This window comes from Dipodomys spectabilis, unplaced genomic scaffold, assembly GCF_019054845.1.
Source record: "Dipodomys spectabilis isolate Male_0828 unplaced genomic scaffold, ASM1905484v1 ptg000174l, whole genome shotgun sequence".
Classification (NCBI taxonomy): domain Eukaryota; kingdom Metazoa; phylum Chordata; class Mammalia; order Rodentia; family Heteromyidae; genus Dipodomys; species Dipodomys spectabilis.
The window spans coordinates 8,855,763-8,877,675 of record NW_024870851.1 but is presented as its reverse complement, the minus strand read 5'-3'; the positions used below and the strand labels follow the sequence as shown (position 1 = coordinate 8,877,675).

The 21,913-nt window shown below is 34.4% G+C and overlaps 1 protein-coding gene across 10 annotated transcripts in view; it reads right to left on the bottom strand.

The window, feature by feature from the left end:
* Positions 1 to 21,913, bottom strand: part of Scn9a (sodium voltage-gated channel alpha subunit 9) — a 74,813-nt gene that overhangs the window by 25,964 nt on the left and 26,936 nt on the right. For all 10 annotated transcript variants that reach the window (XM_042694111.1, XM_042694115.1, XM_042694113.1 and 7 more), the window contains 5 exons: positions 20,193 to 20,431; positions 18,065 to 18,238; positions 16,998 to 17,354; positions 14,993 to 15,469; positions 8,177 to 8,297 (listed from right to left, as the gene is read on the bottom strand). In XM_042694111.1, coding sequence (XP_042550045.1) covers positions 8,177 to 8,297; positions 14,993 to 15,469; positions 16,998 to 17,354; positions 18,065 to 18,238; positions 20,193 to 20,431 — 1,368 coding nt within the window. The remainder of the gene's footprint in view (positions 1 to 8,176; positions 8,298 to 14,992; positions 15,470 to 16,997; positions 17,355 to 18,064; positions 18,239 to 20,192; positions 20,432 to 21,913) is intronic.

The following is a 21,913-nucleotide window of genomic DNA, read 5'->3' as shown; positions in this document are numbered from 1 at the left end:
TAAAAGTAACAAGATTTGGTGACTCATATCAGCAATTAAATGAAAGCTATAAAAGTAGTGGCTGATTTGAGAAGTTAGGAGTTTAAGGTGTCTAAACACAGACACCTGGTAAATACTTGGATGTGGGAAGCTAAAGTGCAGAAGGAAAATCTGAGCAAGAAAAGTGTGCAATAATCATTAGTCTATATGTACCAGCTAAGATCAGGACTAGGTTTTGTTGGTTTGTTTCTTTTGTGGTCATGCAAATAAAATATTTATAGTAAGGAGTCAAATATTGAATACTGAAATAAAAATATTATCTCATAATTCAATTGTTATGAACTTCTGCTAGTCTGTTGTTAAATGGGGCCATTATTAGAAATTAAACTATGTAAACATAAACTTCAGTAAAAAGATAAACAATGCTAAAAAATTTACCTCTTTCTATTTATTATCCTGATTTCACTATGTCTAATCTGTCTGGATGGAGGAAACACATTACCTTGTTTATCATGCATCTCTCTCTCTGTCTCTCTGTCTCTGTCTCTGTTCATTTGTGGGCCTTGAATTCTGGGCCTGGGTGCTGTCCTTCAGCTCTTCAGTTCAAGGTTAGCCACAGTGCCACTTCCAGTTTTCTAGTGGTTTATTGGAGATAAGAGTCTCATATACTTTCTTGCCTGGGCTGGCTTTGAACAGTGAGCCTCAGATCTCAGCCTCCTGAGTAGTGTCAGCCATCAGCACCTGGCTTCATGCATCTCTTTTTAACTATGTACTCAGCAAAGTCACAACAGTGGTCTGAATGAACTCAGTCATGATAACACCTTTATACTCTGAAAATATTCAAATGCTACACACCCCAGCTTCTTGACTTTTTTTAGGGCTCATATAAAAGGTGATGGAGCAAACATAAATAAACATGAATAGCAAAAGTATAGTATGTTGGAAATGCACTATATTTTGTAATGCATAACTAATTGAAAAAATGTACTTCAGTTAATCAAACATTATTTAATCATCTGGTTATTACTTCTTATCTGATTATTAAAACACCCATTGATATAATTAATGATAAGTGAGATCTTGACATAGTTTCTTTATATCTCTCTCATTTTGTTGATTAACTTTAGTGAAAACACTAACCAGCTTTCATATTAAAACTATATCTGTTATCAATTACAATTACAGGGTGTCTATAAATAAACAGCTCAGCTAAATTGAATAAAAGCATTCTATAAGAGCCAATTACATATACAAAAAATACATACAATAATGAAGGTTGGGTAGAATATTATTATATATAAATTATGTGTTCCACATTATAAATATAAACACAATTTATAATAAAAACAATGTGCTCATCAATGTTGTTTTCTTGAAGAAAGCAAATTAAATTTATTAAATTTAAAATAATTGAAAAAAATATTAATTTGAATAAAAATAAACAACCAGAATTACTTTGAAGAAAAGGAAAAAATTTAAAAAGTGTTACTATATTTAGTTTCCTTCACAAACTTTTGAATGAAATACTCCTTTTAGATGAAAAGTACAAAACAGAAGAATAAGAACAGTTAGAAGGGTTTGGGGCACCTATTTTTAAGGTTTTCATTTTAGGTAGTTAAAAATAAACTAATTTAGTCAGGCACAGATGGCTCCTGCTTATAATCCTAGCTTCTTAGGAGGCTGATATCTGAGGATCATGGTTCAAAGCCAGCCTGGGCATAAGCCACTCAGAAAAAGCCAGATGTGTTGCCATGGCTCAGGTAGAGTGCTAGCCTTCAGCACAGAGAAACTCGGACAGCACCCAGGCCCTGAGTTCAAGCCCCACAACTGACAACAAAGGACTAAATCCTTAGAGAAAGATATTCATTAAAAAAAAAGACTAAATACTTAGAGAAAGGTATTCATTTATCATGTAGCTATTGTCATATTCTGATAAGTACAATTTGATAAATCCTAGAATTTTATAGAATTAAAAATATGACATGGAAAGAAAGAAACAGAGGTGAATAACATGTGCAGTGGTAAGGACACAACATATTCTCAGGCCCTCTAAAATCCACTATCACTATAAATAAAATAACTATTCTGAAACACCCATATTAAGACAATCATTTGATAAAAATGATATGGTGATATTTTTGTTGCTTTGTATGTCCCTCCCCCATGGTATAACCCCTGTTTTCATTGTATTTGATTTTGGTATAATTTGGAGAGGGGAAGGGAAAAAACAAATTGTTTAAATAGGTGGACCCATTGCAACAATGAGATGTACAAGATGCTATGTTGAAAACGATCTTTACAACTTTGGCTGGGGGGGGGGGTGGAGTGTAATCGTGGAGATGGGAGGGCAGGGATGGTAGGGGAAAAACAAAGGAGGAAGCAACAAGCTTGATAAGAAATGTGCTCATTACTTTGCTCATGTAATTGTAAATCCTCTGTACGGTATTTTCACAATAAAAAACATTAAAAATGATATGATAATACAGTAAAAAGTAGAGTTAAAAAGTAACTCCCAGGTCATTTACTTTATGCCAAAAATACTAGAGACATTGAGAAAGTTTGAGATGCTATTCCTTTTACAAGCGTGTAAAACTTTAGAATTAATATCAAATGCTTCAATTACAAAAATTGTTTAAAAAAGAATTACTCATTTAGTCACAAATTTTTGCTTTTGGGTACTTGTCAGTCCTAAAATTCAAGAAAAACATTACTTTCATGGTTGGAGAAAGAACAAAACACTAACAATTCCAATTATGAAAGTAAATATCTGAGATGAAGCTTTACAATTACCTACAGGGCTTATCAAACCTGAGAGACTTTCTTACTCTTGTTTGAGGCTGCTGTGCTCAGTCACCAGTCTGGCATTTGTGCAAAGGCATATCCCAAGAGATTTCCAACATAGCTGGTTGGCAACATTATCACATCTTCTCTTTAAAAGGACTATTAATTAAATGTAAACACCAGAGAATCTCTCAAACATTCTAATGAGCCCTATTGGGTGAATGCTATGTCTTTTCAGAGGCTTAATTAATCTGCTCTCATGATGTATTACATAAAGTCTATGCTGGATTTCATCATGTGAAACCAATGATCTCAAGTAAAGAAGAAACTACTGCCCTCTTCAAAAACAGATTGTCATTAATAAAAATTATAACATGATCAGTATAATTAATGAAAACTAGATCAGGAAAAACAGTATTTCTCAACTGTTTCTTTAAAATATCAGCATTCTCTAAGACAAATGTTGTATTAACTTTTTTCCCAAAGAAATGAAAATAAAGCTGGGAGAGAACTGGTTATTCTATCCTGCAGGACAGAATTATTTACCAGAAGTTGGTAAATTGAGGACATGTTGGAGACATGAGTTTTGTCTCTACCTACCAGATTAACAGAAAATACAGTATTTGAAGGAAAAGTTATTATTTTTCTTTAACTCATACTTTGATTGTATTATTCACTAATTGTATAACCACAAAAGAGTACAGTGTAGAATCCAGTAGAATCAAAGAGTTACATAAATGCTCAAAGAAACAACAACCCAATTAATAAATGGTCTAATTTCTTAAAAGAGAGGTTTCTCAAAAAAGGTAAAAATGACTAATAGACACATGAAGAAATGTTCAATATCTGTGGCCAAAAGGAAATAAACATCAAAACAACACTGAGATTCCACCTTAGAATGTCCCACTTAGAATGTCCATTATCAAGATAACAAACAATCGCAAATACTGGTGAGGATGAAGCCATAAGAGAACTCTATTACACTGTTGTTGGGAATGTGAACTTTTTCAACCACTCTGGAAAGCAGTATGGGGGTTCCTCAAAATACTAAACTAAACTAGAGCAAATCCCATTTCTGGGCATTTATCCAATACAGTATAAACAAGGCTATAGTAAAGACACCAGTACAACCATGTTCATTGCAGTATTATTTACCATAGCCAAGATATGGAATCAGCCTTTGTGACCCTCAGTGAGTAAATGGATCCAGAAAATGTGGTGTATATATACAATGGAATTCTCCTCATCTAGTAGAAAAAGTGATACCATTCATAAGGAAATGGAAAGGCTTGGAAAAAATTATATTAAGTGAAATAAGCCAGACCCAGTGAAACATGGGTTGCATGTTTTCCCTCATTTGTGGTAGCTATAATGTGCCTATTAATCTATAAATAAAACATTGGGTGGTATGCAAGTGATTATAAATGAAATAATATAATAAACTATGAAGAGCAGGGTGTGGGTTTGGGGAGGGGTGGTGAGGCCAAGGAGAGCTGGGTAGAAGGATGAAGGGGGAAGGTGGTAGAACGCAGGCAAGAATTCATTATATATGCCATAGAATTGAGAAAAATAAGGAAAGGGATGGGTTGGAGGGAGATGAAGATGTTAAAGGGTTGACACAGCTCAAGATGGATTGTTTACATAGACTGCTTTGTTAAATGGCAAAAAATCAATACCTATCCTAAAAATTAAGGAAAGTGAGCCAAGCAGTGAGTCAACAAGGGTGGGTGAGAATGTTGAATGTATTCATAAACTGCTTTGGCAAAGGGCAACTCCTTTGTACAACCACATAAAGATAAAACTATGTGAAAGGAGTCAAGTAATATTCTTAATTATATTGTTCTAAGACTTGTAAAACTGAGACTAATGATGAACAGTTCACGACCTAAGAAAGACATGGCTTACAAAGAAGAAGAGGGATAAGAGGAGCAAAATACAACACAATCAATAAAACACATTAGCAAGGTGATATTTATGAAGCTGAAAATGATCAATAGATGTGAGACAATGAACAAACAAAATCATTTTAGCACCCATCTTCAATAAAATCACTGCTCTGACTACTGTCTCTTATACTTCCTTTGATTTTTTTTCTGTTCCCATTTTGGTAACAACAACAACAAAAACCCTCTGGAGGCCAGTAGTGATGTGAATGGGAATTAGTTCTACCTCAGCTCTTGAAGCTCAGAAATTATTTCTAATGCAAGTGAAAGAATCCATAATTTCCCATCCTGATAAGCCATCTCATCTTTTATTGTTGAAGTAGTATACTTCCAGTTTTTGAGGCAGCAAACAGGGAGTCATCTTTGACTCCTGTTATTTTTCTTTCTTTTTTTTTGTATTTCTTTTGTAATCACCAACAAATCCTTAACTTACAAAATATACTAAGAATCTTACACTCACCCCATCTCTAATTCTGTCATGTTAGTATATGTCCCCATCACGTCACACCTGAATTCTTGCAGGAACCTTAATTTTCCAGCTTCTGCCATTGTGAACCACCTGCTCTTCCTTGTGAGTTGTGAGTCATACAGTCAGATCCTTTGGAGGACTTCAGTCCTTCATAACTCTTGGGTTCTGCCCTGCCCTCTACTCCAATCTCCAGTGTCAGTCTTTACTACTCATCTTTCAGTTCGTCCAACCCATTCTTGCCCCTTGATTTTCCTTAAATGTTACACATTTCCTACCTCTTGATAGTTCCATAGTTACTCGGCCCAAAATACGCTTCCTCATATTTATAGGGTCCATGTGTACTGACTATACATCAAGTGTCACCTTCCTAGAAAGACTTTCAAACAACCACTTTTACATGATAGTTCCTACACCTCATCCTTAATTCCTACCCTTTTCTTTTGATTTCTCCATATTACCATATTTATCTGGGTAAAGGGCATTGCTTTATTCACAATTCTATCTTCCTTCATTGTTAAGAGTTTGACGTATACAAAAAGTGCATAATTACTATTGGTTTACTTGATGAAGGAATGAATATATAACTAAGTACTTCAAAGGCTGATCTGATTGAGCTTCTTGACCTACCAAGTGTGGCAGCTGTATATATAGTCACTGGTTGAGCACACCAAAGTAAGGTGACTCCATTATGTTCTCTCAATCAACATTTGAACCTAATGTGATTCTATTTTGTTCTATCAATCATTGGTCCAAATTTTTTCTGAAAAAAATTTTTACATAATATTTCTCTACACTGACCCTAATATAAAATTATGAATTATTTTCGAAGTATCCTCAATGATGTTTTGTAGGATTAAAAATTACCTTAAGATTTTGGTTCAAAGCCAGACTAGACAGGAAAACCTATGAATCTCCTATCTCCAATTATCAGCCCAAATGGAGTTGTAGCTCAAGAGGTAAACATTATCCTTGAGCAAAAAACTTTAAGGACAATGTCCAGGCCCTGAATACAAGCACAGGACCAGCACACACACACACACACACACACACACACACACACACACACACACACACACACAATTACCTATGCATAGTTCTGCATAAGTTGGAAATAGTACAGTTGGAAATAAGTTCCTGATTATCTCATATTATTTTCTAATCATACAAAAACTTTAAGTAAGGATCATTCATAAAATGGACACAGGAAATCTTGATAGCATTTGTAAAAATTTAATTTCACAAGGCTGTCAACTGGTTTGTTAAGAAATACACCACATATTTGGATTAAATTCTTAAATGCTTATTAATGAAAATTCCTAAAGAAAATTATACTGAGTTTGCTTATGGTAGTAACTTCAGCAAACACAAAATTATATTGATTATACCCAAATAATTTGCTTCTTATACACAATGAATATGTTACAAATTTAGAGGAAATCCATGCATTAATTGGAATATATAGGTATTTTTATTTTTGTCACTTTGCTTAATGCGAAAGATCTCAAGAAAATCTAGTCAATGATTTCTATAAAAATAATAACTTAATAACAGTGAGACATTGAAACCAATGCAAATGGAACTTCTGTACTAGTTTGTTAACAAAATTAAAAACAAGGAAGTAAAACGGAAAAGGGGTGTTAATTAATCCATAATTATTTCATTTGATCTCATCAAAATTTTCCTGATACAAATGTCTCCACTTTAAAGACAAGGTATCTGAAGGATCATGTTTTAAAATATCCTGTTTTGGAGTGGGGTAGTAGTTTGTTAAAACTCATTTTACCAGCTTCTGCAAGTCTATTCTAGGTTTGTGTTTTAACTCAGATGATACTTGTTTAGAAGGTAGTGTACACTTTCCAAGGCTAAGGCAAAAGTTACTGTTACTTTAAATTAGACCCCTGGAAAATTCCAAGAGTAATAAAGTCCTCAATAAGGCAATAAGTGAGTAAGAATAAATTGGGCTATTATCAGAAAAAATATATTGAGTGCAATATAGGGGAATACCACAAGACTTCCTATTTTAGCCTATAGATCAAGGTTCTTGAATTTTGCCATGAGTTAGAATCTTCTGGAAGACTTTATTCCTATCTTCCGTGTTTTTAATGAAACAGTGACTAGAAAGGTTGGGGCTTTTTTTTTTTCAGGTTGACAGGAAGAATAGATCATATGTTACTACATGACTTAATGACTAGAAGATACTGCAGTTTGAGTGAAGGAAAGCACCTTAATTTTTTTTAAGGCAACAGATTCAATTGAACAAAAGGTCATTGCTAGGCCAGACCTATAACTCACAAGATCTAAAACTCAAAATCTAGAACTCAAGACCTAGAACATAGGAGTATTAAGGGTAAAAAAATTGTTTTTTGTAGCCATAGCACAAAAATGCTCATGCAAGTCTCACACATCTTTCCGACTTACACACAATAAAAAGTAACTAGGAACTGAAAATACTGGGGTATGTTTTTACTTTTGGGATGTGAAGAAAATAGTCATTTAAATAGGAAAAGAATTAGAACTCTGGGAAATATAAAGCACGGGGGGGGGGTGGTTATGGCTTCTGAAATCAGGGAAGGGTTTCAGAAGAATGTTTTTGAGACAAACTGGTCAAGAGTATAAAATTGGCCGAGTGTTCATGAATCCCTCAATGTTTTAGGAAAAGAGCAGCAGTACCATCCATCCCATGAGCTTCTGCTCTAGCGGTTCTATGGTACAGGGAATGTGAATTGCTGATATAAAATGAGAATCAGAAATTATTGTCAGTAGGGTATTGTGAGTGTGAAAATTAAAACAGAGAGAGAGAAAGAGATCCAGGATTAGCTGTTAGTTAGAGACCTTTGGCAAAATTGCTATGGAAGTGTCTATTTACTTTTCAGTAAATAACTGCTAGTTAACCTTACAGTGTAACTGTAACTCCTCTGTATAGCATCTTTACAATAAAATAAATTTAAAAAAATAAACAAAAATATTACAGATTAAAACAAAACATTTTCAGGTTTTCTCATACCATCTGTAAAGCAGGCTTCTGGTTCATCGGAATTCACAGGTTCAGCCTCCGCTTCTTCTCCTTCTCCTGGCAGAGGGTTATCAACTGTGCTGCACTCAGAAGAGCTTGATCGGTTCCGTCTCTACAAAGGAATTCACCCCCCCCCCCCCACCAAAGAGATCATTGAGGGTTCGTTCAAGTCTGACAGTCTAGTTTCACTTAAGAATCATTCATGCAAAGTGTTATGAATAAAGTTCAGCAGCATAATGGTCATAAAAATGTATAAACACACGTTGAGGTCCAGGGACCTTACAGTGGATCTCTGTTTGATCTTTCTATCTACACATCCTGCAAAAAATGCATTTTTATGTTACTAACAAGTATCTGAACAAATTGGCACAGGTAATATTCTAATGCTAAGTACAATTTTGGAAAATATTGATCACATTTCATTATTATTTTTGTTTATTGCAAAGTACTAGCACACAGGTGCTAGCATACTAAAGCTAAATCACTGAAAAGTCAGACCTCATAGTTAGCAGAAGCAGCTTGTAAATAGCCAAGAAAACCCAAGCATTTTTCTCTAATCTCTTGGATTTTGGAATATGCAACAGGATGATATAGACAGAAGGTCTTTAAACAAGCTCATGATAATCAAATATTGGAATCAAATTGTGCAAGGCCATTTCAACACCATCCATTTTAGTTTACAATGATATAATACAATAGGAAATATCATGAACTATTATTTCCAAAGTCAAGGTAGTGACTACCAAAAGTAACACCACATGCAGACTCTGAAACAAAGATTCAATGAAATTAAATGTGATAGACTTACACATGAGAACAATGAGAACAATGAATTCACTGTAATTATGATCATTACAGTGATCATAACACAAATGAATTTCCCCCTCCAATGCTTATGACCAAACATATCATATGCCCGCACATGCGTGCACACGAACACACACACACACATGCACACACACACACACACACACACACAAATATTTAGAGAAAATACATACATAATTGTAGCAAAATTCTTGTCAAATTTTCCTAATACTGTTTTATAAAATGTTAGAGTGGTCTATCAATTGTAGAGTTTATTTTTCTTTCTTATTTGCTAAATGACAAGTGAATACAGAAAAGTGCTAGTTAATAAAATATATGCTTCTTTTCTAAAAATTATAGTTTAATTTTGTGAAATAGTTCAAAGAAAAGAAAGGGCTAAAATAAAAAATTTCTAATTTTACTTAAATCGATTCTTGTCTATAAAGGTTTATTAAAATCTTAGGCTCAGTATAAGCTATTAAGCTTTAGAATCATAAAATATCTTTATGCTTAGTGCATACTATTCTCTGTGATTATTATCACACAGCATAAAGGTATTAGTAAAAGTGGCATTGAAAATATACATATGTGTATGCACAAAATCTTCTTTTTAATCAGTGGGGCAGGCAACTATGAACATCCTATTAAATGAGTATTTCTATGCTACATTGATGTAGATCCATTATTTCTGTCAGGGTGAGTTACGAATAGCAGTGATAAAGCTTGTTAAGTTTTTTTTTCACAATTTAAAAACAGACCGGAAGAAAATAATTATAACCTCTTCAAATGTGGATTTCTACTATTAAGAATCCACTAGATGAAACATCTCTTACAACCTCTAGGTAGGCCAAATTTCAAACTTCCTTATTATTGATGTCTACAAGGTTTTTAACCTCATAAGAGAACTTTCACTTTTAAGATGCACCCAGACTATTTTAATAATAGTTTGGTAGACATTTTAATTTATGAATTCACAACATGAATAAATATATATGTACATATATTTCGGAGGGTTTTTTCCAAGTGTTATATACTGTTACCTACTTACATTGATACTATAGTACATACGTAAATCTTTAGGCTCTAGGTGAGAGCAATGTGGTAGCCTGGGAAACAGGCCTGTAACTACCAATTTGAAGTAGATAATATGTCTCTTACTTAAAGGCACCTTTAACTTGAATGTCATGTGAACTAAAGCATTTCTTTTGCATTGTATAGTGTTAACATCGTCACTAGTGTATGTAGATTTTAGTTTGCTTTCCTGAATATAAAACAAAGAAAACAAACATTTCAACAATGACAGGGAAATTCAAAATGTGAACTGGATTATAAAAAAGGCAAGATTTTTGACATGGATTTTCCCCTATTTGAGTTCAATCATTCAACAAAGTATAATAATATTAAATCAAAGTATCATTGTATATCTTCTTTTCTATTCTTTAGAAATCTTACATAAAACAAGTCATTATTGCTAGTTATCAGTAGTGTTTCTTAGCTTACAAATAATTTTTTTCGTGTGTTTGTGCTGGTATTAGAGTAAGAACTCAGCACCTCAGTCTCTTTTAGCTCTTTTACCCCTTGGGCTTTTTTAGCTCAAGACAGAAATTCTGCCAATTGAATCGTATCTTCATTTCTGGTTTTTTTGCTGATTAATTGTAGATAAGAGTCTCACAGACTTCTCTGTTCAGGCTGATTTCAATAGCTTCTTGAATGAGCTAGGATTATAGGCATGAGCCACCAACATGCAGCTTGACAAACAGATTTATATCTAGCTTTAAAAGGCTATTCTGAATATATTTATAGTCAATAACTTATTCTCATCAGTGAGAAATACTGCTTCTAAAATCACCTTATCACTCATTCATAGATGGAGCCTATTAAGCATTAATTGAAGTAACATATATAAAAATAGTATTGAATGTGAAGCATAGAACTAATTATAAACAACAAAGTCCTAGTAATCACTATGCTTAAATAATTTAAAATATACTTAAACTTTAGACTTCAAAGTTGGGTTTCTAGGCTCTGTCCCCAACTTCCTGGATGTGTAGTAAGAAAGCACCAACTACCGACTGAATATCATTTTCTTTGTCTCTAAATACAGGACTAAAAATGTAATGCTTTCTTGCTGAGACTTTATTTACAACTGATATATTTTTCACATAAAATTTGTTTTTGAGTTTTAGTATGCTCAGTTTAAAGTTGATAGAGGTTTTTAAATTAAACCTGCTTCAATGGCTTTTGTTACTGTATCTTTTATAATCCATCCAGTAAAAGTCCATAGGTCATGCACTGGAAACTGCCATGGAGTCCATAGCCACAAAAATGATGGAATGTCGCCAGTGACATGCCATGACGTCAATTCACCTATAGAACAATTGTGTTTTTTGATACTTTCTTGCAATTGGTCAGGCAAGAAGATTTTGTAGCTGAACAGCATGCAAGACACTGAAAAAAATATCATATATGTATGATTTTTTTTAGGTAACCTGAATACAAGTGGTCACATATGTCTCTGTCTGGTTAAAGCACAGAGCAGCATCCTTGAATGGATCCACTTTGATTTTACCCCTGTGGGAAGTGAAGTTAGGTCCTGAAATTTAGAAAAGCAGCATGATGAAACAGCTTGGTCAACTGTGATTGAAAATGTTAATGTCATGTACCTATTTAATAGAAATTACTTATCTGTTTGCAAATGCATGCATGCTACAAATACAATGCTAAGTCACAGATTTGAAACAAAGGAATAAGATTAAATATTATTCAATACAGACTTTAAAAATAATGAACCAGTTACATAATTATCTTCATTAGAAGATAACTTTATATATTAAAACATGCTCATGCAATCTTTTATATGCCATTTGCTCTTCAATACAAGCAACATTCCTAAACAAGCACTACCCAGAGGAATAGGGTAGAAGGGTGAGTAGTTTGAACAAAGGTATTCTAAAATTAGAAATGTAATTAACTTGATATTCCAAACAGCATTTCAGGAAAGCAACACTTACACATTTATTAAAAACAAAAATAATATTTATGTATTTACTTACTTTTATCCTTTTGGTAGCAATGAGGATTGAACTCAGGGGCCTTGTGCTCTACTGCTTGAGCCACACCCCATAAGACTTCAGTCTTTCCATCAACTGTACTTCTGGGAAAGTGGATTCTATTTTCTAAAGATCTATATAACTGAAATTTTAAATGCTGTCTTGATGAAGCAACTACTTCTATAATGAAAACACACCTTGATGTTGTGTGAGAGCACTAGCCTTAAGCACAAAAGCTCAGTGACAGTACCCAGGCCCTGAGTTCAAGCCCCAGTACCGGCGCGCGCGCACACACACACACACACACACACACACACACACACACACACACACACACACACACACACACACACACAGGGTTTTGGATCTGGTAACAATCTAGTTAAAACCACTACTATGCTATATTAAAGGGACATAGAAATTTAGTCTTGATGGCTACATATTTGAGCAAGTTTTAAAATCAATAAAATAAAATAAATGCATTTCATAATGAGTAATCAGGTTTAGGTCATTTCAAAAATGATGGCACTCAATGTAAATACTGAATACATGAATGGATGGAAACATGAGTGAGTGAATCAAGTCATCAACATGAATGCTTTTGCTCTGCTGGAGATTTCCTTCTGTGCTACATCTATGTATCTCTGTACTTTAGGATCTAGCTTAAGCACCACCTCTTTCCATGTGCATTCTGCCTAATACATGCTCTATTATTGTCCTGTTATATAAGTTGTTTTGCTTTGCTCTGTTATAACTATTTGTACATTTGTACATTTATTTTAAGTCCAAGCTATTAGAGTCTAAACCTCTTGGGGTTTGAAAATTGGGTACTTTCTAGAAATTGGGCATGAAATTATATCAGTCATTTATGCACATATGTGATGCCTGCAAAATTAGGAAACCAGATGGAATCTTGGACAGAATTGCCCTGTGGACTGCTGATCTATGGAACTTTTTAAATACAAAAGCAGAACATTCTATATAGATATGCTAACATAGTAGTTTCCATTATATGCAATAAGCAGATTCCTATTTTACTGCTAAAATAACAATGAAAAATAGAATTTGTACACATTAGAATTGCTTGTGCAGGGCTGGGAAGGTGGCTCAGTGGTAGAGTGCTTGCCTTGCATGCCTGAGGCCCTGGGTTCGTTTCCTCAGCACCACATAAGCAAAAAGAAAAAAGCCGGAAGTGGCACTGTGGCTCAAGTGGTAGAGCGCTAGCCTTGAGCTGAAGAGCTGAGGGACAGAGCTCAGGCCTAGAGTTCAGGCCCCATGACCGGACCCCCCCCCCCTCAAAAAAAAAAAGAATTGCTTGTGCATTCCTTTTCTGTTTCTACCAGTTTTTATACTTAATTTTTTTATTGTCAAGGTGATGTACAGAATGGTTACAGTTACATAATAAAGTAATGAGGACATTTCTCTTGCATTCTTGAGTAAAATTAATCCATTCAAATAACTAAGATCTGTGCAAGGGTAACAGTACAGTAGCAAGCATACTCTACAGTTCTTCATATAGTGAGAAAAGGCTATCAACACAGATCAATTCTAATAAACATATTCTCCTAACAGAACATGGGCTTGAAAAAACGGTTTTATTCAAAAGATATGCCATATGGGATAATTTTTTTATTACAATTCAATAAGTCATAAAAAGGAGACAATTTCCAGCTAATGATTTGTACTTGAACAGTGATTGCAAAGCACATGTGTCTCATAAGTAAGCCAGGGAAAATAGGAAAAGCCTTAATATAAGAACCTGATAATTAACTCAGCAGGGCTTACACCTGAGAAAAATGCACCAGGCTGTGAATATAAGGGCCTTAATTTGGTGCAGAAGAGTTTGTAATATTATGAATAATTTCTGTGGAAAATAACAATAATGAAAACAGTTCAACACATACCTTGAGTCGAACAGAAGTATACAAGTTAAGGTGTGAAAAGAGGATACAAAAATGCTGTTAAAGAAGTTACTCTTCTCAATAAACTTAGACTATTATCTGACACATACCATAATTTCTCAAAAAGAGAAAGAAAATGCAAATCTAGGAAGAAATAAAAAATTGTGTAGGCTGTAAACTGATAAGCTATTCCATTCACTTGGACAGAACAATACATCATCACCTTATAATATTTTGTGTTTTGCTCTGAAAACTATCAATATACTCTATGATTTATTGTATCAATGCAAATTATAGTTTATTGTACAGATAATTTTGCATATGAGGAATTGAGTACTTTGCTTTGGCAGATCCATGTAGGAATTGTGCCACAGAAGAAAATCACAAAATCACACAAGAATGAAGTTTGTATGACCTAGAAGGAAATTGTTTTAGTATGGGTCATGAATCCTCAGGTGAGTACAAGCAGCACAACCAGTCAAAACTGGTTAGGACTCCCAATGGAAGGGCTTATCCACTCTGTATAGCTTAGGAGACTTTGGGGACCATGGATATATCCCAAGAGTGACATGATTAGGATTGAATCAGAATGAAATTAATCCAGTAAGTGGAGTAGAGTAGCTAGAGGCAGAGGAACTAGTTGGGACTCCACTTACAATGGTTTAGCACAGTGAATACGTAAGTAATGGTGAAGAGGAGCAGAGGTTGATTTGTCAGACAGTAAGGAAGGAGAGTATGGGTGATGCTACAACCAATAATAAAATAACATAAAAGGTGGGAAGATTCATGGATATCTCAAACTTTCAATTATAATAAAAAGATTAAATCAATTAATAACAACCAATAAGAAAACTTTGCAAGCTATACTTTCAGGAAGTTGTTGTATAAACTTGGTCAGTCACTCACTCACACACACACACACACACACACACACACAAGATCCTCATCCATGCATACATATTAGAACAAAAGAGGGGATAGACATGTGCAATTTTGATTCATTTCATACTACTTAATAATATGCAACACTATGTATGAAGCAATTTTACCTCTTTGCTGTAGTCACTATCTGAATCACTGCTAAGTTCCTCAGTATTCATATTTTCCAAGTCAGATTCCCCAGGCGCGATTGGCACTGTGACTGTGAGGCTTGGATTATGAATAAATGATTGATAATCACTTTCTTCCATCAAGGTTTTGTCCATACTGCTTCCATAACCACTGAGTCTCTCTTTTTCATTGTGAAAATGGTAATCTTTGCTCATTTCAGCAAGTGTGCGGTTTGAGATATAGTTTTCTTTTTTGTTATTTAGATTTTCTGCTCGTATTATCTCCTTGGAAATCTTGGGCTTTTTGGAAAAAGCCTTTAGAATAAATTCCCGTAAGGTCTGTTTCACATAATTTATTCCCCTTTTAATTCTGGCCACTGCAATCTGAAGATTATTTGCATCAGTGTCTTCTTCAATTGCTGTAAGATTGTCTGAACTAAATGAACTCAATAATAATGCTAGAAACAGATTCAAGACCTGTGGCAGGTTGGGATGAGATAGAGAAATAGGGAAAAAGAAAATAAAAGGAAGAAAATAAGCACACTTTCCTAAAAACCCTCAATAATATTAACTAATCAATGATAATAAAATTAAAGCATCTTTTCCTGCACAGAAAAAGACATGAGAGGTGGAGAAGATAGTAAATTCCTCATTGGTCTCTCATGCTGGGCCTGATGACCTGAGGAAGCAGAGTTCTAATCATGAAGAATTACCATGGGGGACGAGACTGGGCCCTCACCATTATTCTTACATAATTTCCATGTTCATTCTGTAATAAGAATCCTCTTGTCAAATTCCCTTCCATTAATGTAAGAAGTTAAAACCTTTACTTATTATTACTACTTGTTACTTGTAAGAAACAAATAGAACAAGAAAATCAGACCAGTACTTATAGAACTGAAATAATTCATGCCACCTCTACTCACTTTTCCCAGAAGGTAAAAATCACTTGTTAAAATCGATGGAACAGATAATTCTTATTGATTTACTATAGTAAAACAGTTTGTCCAAGTATGATGCCAGCTCACAAATTAATGTTTCTTTTAAAGAAGAAAAGATAGCTCTCACTGGTCGCTCATGTCTAGCTACTGAGGAGGCTGAGATCTTATGATCACAATTTGAATTCAGCCTGGGTAGAAAAGCCCATGAAGCTATCTCCAGTTAACTTCCAAAAAAGAAAGCCAGAAGTGGAACTGGGGACTCAATTGGTAGAGGGTTATCCTTGAACAAAAAGTTAAGGGACAGAGTCCTGGCTGACACACAAAAAAAGATAGATAGATAGATAGATAGATAGACAGATAGAATAAAAAAGAATATAAGAAGCTCACCTCATTGGAGTCTGAGCATGTAACAAAATGACACTGCTGGTGTCATTGTCTATCTCTTTTTATCTTGCCCATGTAATTGTAATCCCTCTGTGTGGTATTTCACAATAAAAAAAAAGTTGTAAAAGAGATCAGGACAATTTCTACCCTTGAAGAAACCCCCTATTTTCAAACAAAACCATTTCTGTTATGTCTCCCTAAAGTAAGAATCCATGTGACTTCTCAGTCTTAAAAAGTTTTCACAAAACTATGAAGCATAATTTTTATCTAACCATTAAGTTGCATCTATAATATAATGCAGCTGCTACTTAATGTAAGTCTCTTCATGGCCCAAATAATACACTTCATAGTTTAAAAAAAATCAAAATTACCATAGAGGAGAAAAGATTTACCCCTATTCTGGCCACCTCTAAAACAACTTGTCAGAATTATAAGAGCACAGATTAAAACTGTGCCAAAGAAACTTCTGGAAACAGGTGGTTAGGAATCCATGATGATTAACTTGAATTGTCAATTCGATAGGACTGAGAAATGCTTTAAAGATGAGTGGAACACAGCTCTGGACAAGCCAGTGTGTTTCAGAGAAGGGCGACTAAGGGGAGGAAGGCCTGCTTTTTGATATATGACATTATAGGATGATTTAAACACGGAGTTTTAAACTACTGGACGTCTGTACCTACCACGAGGTTTCCAATCACCATGACCATCATGTAAACAATAAGGCACATGGCTTGGCCAGCCACCTCCATGCAGTCCCACATGGTTTCTATCCACTCTCCACACAGCACGCGGAACACGATGAGGAAGGAGTGGAAGAAGTCATTCATGTGCCAGCGAGGCAGCGTGCAGTCCTCGTTGATCTTGCAGACGCATTCTTTGTAGCTCTTACCGAAGAGCTGCATGCCGACCACCGCAAAGATGAAGACGATGATGGCCAACACCAAGGTGAGGTTTCCCAGCGCCCCCACGGAGTTGCCGATGATCTTTATTAGCATGTTCAGCGTGGGCCACGATTTTGCCAACTTGAACACCCGGAGCTACAAATAAACAAGAGCCATCCATTATAAAACATTTTTTTTTAGATCTTGATTTTTTTTTGTAAGTCTAAAACAGACTTTGAATGGTATAATATTGTTATTATTAACTTGCTCAAAGCGATTATTCTTCATTTCAAATTCCTGTTATTCTGCTAGGCTTGCTACAATGTAATTACAACAGGAAGTGTGTGATTTTTATTTTACATGGGACTAGAAGCTCCTTATTGTAGTTTTAGAGCTCATTTCTTTTAGAATTGGTTATTTAATCTTAATTTTATTTTCTGATACTTTAGTGCTTTCATGAATACATCAGAATTAAGACTACATGGAGAAATATGTTTCTGATATCAGAAAATTACTTTGGGGATAATACTTTGGTTGAATTATCATATCCATAAGTTGAGTGTTCACATAATTTCTGAAATTATGTAAAGCATAATAAACTTCTTGTTTTGAAATAAATCATTAGCCTATTAGGCAAAATATGTCTATTATGTTAGCATAATATTTCAAATTAGATCTAGATTCAGCTCTAAGATCATAAAGTGAAAATATATATGGGGTTTTAGTTCTTCAAGTACATTGGAAATAAATGGACTTTAAGGCCTACTCTTACCTCTTCATTCAACCTCTTCAATGTTTTAAATAATAATAATAAGCATAGTCACAAACACTTATAGAATACAGTGGCAAGGTTAGCTTGTCCTTACCAGTCTGAATGATCGCAGAACTGACAGTCCTTCCACATCAGATAGAAAAAGCTCCACTAAACTCAAAGTCACAATAATGCTGTCAAAAATATTCCAGCCTACTTGGAAATATTCATAAGGATCCATGGCGATTAATTTCAAAACCATTTCAGCTGCAAAGATGCCAGTAAAGACCTAAATGAGAAGTATGTTTTCCTATTATTATTGAAAGCAATGGAATCAATTAATTAATGATAATTTAGCATTTGCTGTGTTCCTCATAGGTGTAGATATTTTATAAATGGATGTTTCACTAAATCTTATAAACAGATATAGGTAGCTCTCATGCAAGAATTGGAAGGTTAAAATGTTCTAATTGTTCTGTCAGATAACGTGTAGAGGATGAAATTAAAATTCCAGAGAAGTAACTCCTTTGGCAATTAATCCCTCTCCACAAGAAATGTATGTGGGCTACACATTGTTTCAGAGAAAAATATTATGGAAACATTCATGGATACTGAAATTTTGAGCCAGTTCTTCGTGTTGTCTGTCTACTTTTAGTAATAAAAAAAGAACACATTGACTTTGTTTAAAGATTTATCACAAGAGGGCAAAAAAGTAACTGGCACAGCAGTAGAGTTAACATCCAAATCTTTGACAGAGAGTGCATTCCAAACATAATTAATTCATGAAACTGGTATTGGAGCACTCACTAAAAGTGGTAATAGTGAAAAACTTGCTTATGACTCATCTGGGTTAACTTTGACTCATAGATTTGGCCAAAGATCACTCAAATGAAAATGCCCAGGTCTATCATCACATGGGTTAATTTTGTAAATAATGTAGCTTCAAAGATTATCGAGTATCTGAATTTGGGGTTGTGGTAGTAGGTAAGAGATATGGTTGAATCCCTTGAGTTTACAATGGTACACACAGTAAACTTGGAGATGGTACTTATTTTTACAAATCCACACCTCCATTAATAATTACAGACTAGATGCTTCTACTAGACACCAGTGGCTCACACCTGTAATTCTTGAATGTATAATTCTCCTGTGCTTCAAGAGACTGAAATGCTCCAAATCTCAGTTCAAAGCCAGCCTGGACAGAAAAGTCTATGAGATTCTGTTTTCAAAGTAACAAGCAAAAAGCCAGACTTAAGGCATAGCTAAGTGGTAGAGCACTAACCAAATGAACAAGCTAAACAAGAATAGGTTCAAAATCCAATATCAGAAAAACAGAAAAAGAGAGAGAATGAGTGCAAGAAAAAAGGAAGTAGTGAAAGAAACAAAGAAAAAGAAACAAACTAGATAATCAATTATCAAAGATAAACAGAGGAAAGAAAGTAATAACTCAGAGGTAAAACATTGACCTTGATTTTCTCTTCTTGGTAAAATAAGTTTATAACAATTATACAAAATAATGGACTTCATTGTGATATTTTCACCATGGATATTGTGTACCTTAATAATATTCCCCCCTAGCACTTTCTTTACTATCCTCCCTTCTTCCCCTGTCCCTGGTCCCCTTCTTTCCAAATCCTCCCTTTAATTTGCATGTTAATTTTAAAACCTTGATTCTGCATAAGAGAAAAGCATAAATTTTGTTCCACATGCAGATCTCCAGTTCTATTTTTTCATCCAGGAAATTACATAATTTCTGTCTTTTGAGGCTGAATAAATGTTTAATTCTTGAAGAGAGTTCAAAATATTTATCCAAGATCAAAACTAGCAAGAGACTGGGTCAAAATTAAAATTCAAGTCTTTGGAATTCCAAAAGCCAAATACTTTCTCCCTATTATTCAAAATAAGATGGTAATATTTTTTCTGAAAATACAAGGAGCATCTACTTTATAATTATAATATATGTAAAATGTATGAAAATTCTGAATGTTGACAGTCATGCTGTACACAAAACCCTTAACTCATAAAGTGACAAATACAGAAACAGTATTATTTACAAAACTTAACACTACTATAAAATTATTTAAAAATACCATATATCACCAGAAGCTGGACTGTGCACATGGACTCTTATGATATATTATAAACATACATAATTCCCACATACAGATGCATTGATTTAAAAAAATGGAAATGGTGATGAAAAAGAAAAGCTGTGGGTACTCCACACTCAATACAACACTCACCAAATTTCCCACAGTAAGAACATTTTTGAATTCTTCAGTCATTGGGTGGTGTTCCATAGCCATAAATAATGTGTTTAGAACTATACAAATGGTAATTGCAAGGTCTACAAAAGGATCCATTACAATAAAATAAATAAACTTTTTGAATTTTATCCAATATGGGGAGCAATTCCAGATCAAAAAGGTGTGTGCAAATCTGTACCACCAGGGTGGGCATTTTTGTCTGGACTCTTCAAGTTCTGAGAAGGGAAAAAATTACAACAGAGAGCAAGAAGTCATTAATTTTCATACCTTATTCATAATTAGATACAAATCAGCAAAACTATGTAATATTCTAAAAGAATTGTGCTTTAGACAGCATAAAAGTGTTGTTTCTATGAAACCATAGTATCTGTGCAGAAAAATTTCTTATTGCATCTGTACACTAGATTAAGGAGCGGGGAAAGGAGTAAAATCAAACAATGACTGAAGGCAGACATATGTACATCTCTCAGATAAAAATACACCAACATATCAGACATAGAAGGACTGATGTTTGACATTACAGGAAGGAATAGGAGAAACTCTAGGGCTCCTTGGCTCAGGCCAAAATTTTCTTAATAGAGACCCAGAAACACAATAAATCAAAGAAAGGTTGGACAAATGGGGATTGCATGAAATTGCAGAGCTTCTGCATGGCAAAGGACATAGCTAGCAAGATCAATAGAAAGCCCACGGATTGGGAGAAGATCTTCACTAGCCATACAACAGACAGGGGTCTCATATCTAAAATATACCTGCAACTCAAAAAATTAAATTCCCAACAACAAATCATCAGAGAAACAACTGCCCAATAAATAAGTGGACTAAAGACTTAAAGAGAAACTTCTCTGAAGAGGAAATAAGAATGGCCAATAGACACATGAAGAAGTGTTCAACTTCTCTAGCCATAAAAGAAATGCAACTCAAAACATTGAGATTCTACCTCACCCCAGTTAGTATGGCTATAATCAAGAACTCTAATAATAACAGATGTTGGAAGGGATGTGGCCAAAAGGGAACCCTACTACATTGTTGGTGGGAATAAAAACTTGTTCAACCACTTTGGAAAGTAGTATGGAGGTTCCTCAAAAGATTGTACATATAGCTTCCCTATGACCCAGCAATCCCACTTTCGGCATTTACTCAAATGATGACAAACAAGACCATATACTAAAGCTATCAGCACAACTATGTTTATCACAGCATCATTTACCATAGGAACCAACCCAGATGCCCCTCAGTAGATGAATGGATCAAGAAAACTGTAGGTGTGTGTGTGTGTGTGTGTGTGTGTGTGTGTGTGTGTGTGTGTGTGTATAAAATGGAATTCTATGCCTCCATCTGAAAGAATGATATCGCCACATTTGTTAGGAAATGGAAAGACTCAGAGAAATTATATTAAGTGAAGTAAGCCAGGCCCAAAGAAACGTAGGTCCCATGGATTCCATTATTTGCAATAACTAGTAGAAGTCTAGGACAAGCAAAAAAGGTCAAAAACTATGTACATATGACCATACAAGATTCTGTTAAGTGAAATGAACTTCAAGATAGGGACACAGGTATTTTTTTCTTTCTTGCTATTGTTTTTAACATATTTATAATGTACTATGTGATTTTTTTTTATTTCTTTGGTATGTTCCTCCCCCATGGTATAACCCCTGTTTTCACTGTATTTGATGTATATTTTTCTAATTTGGGGA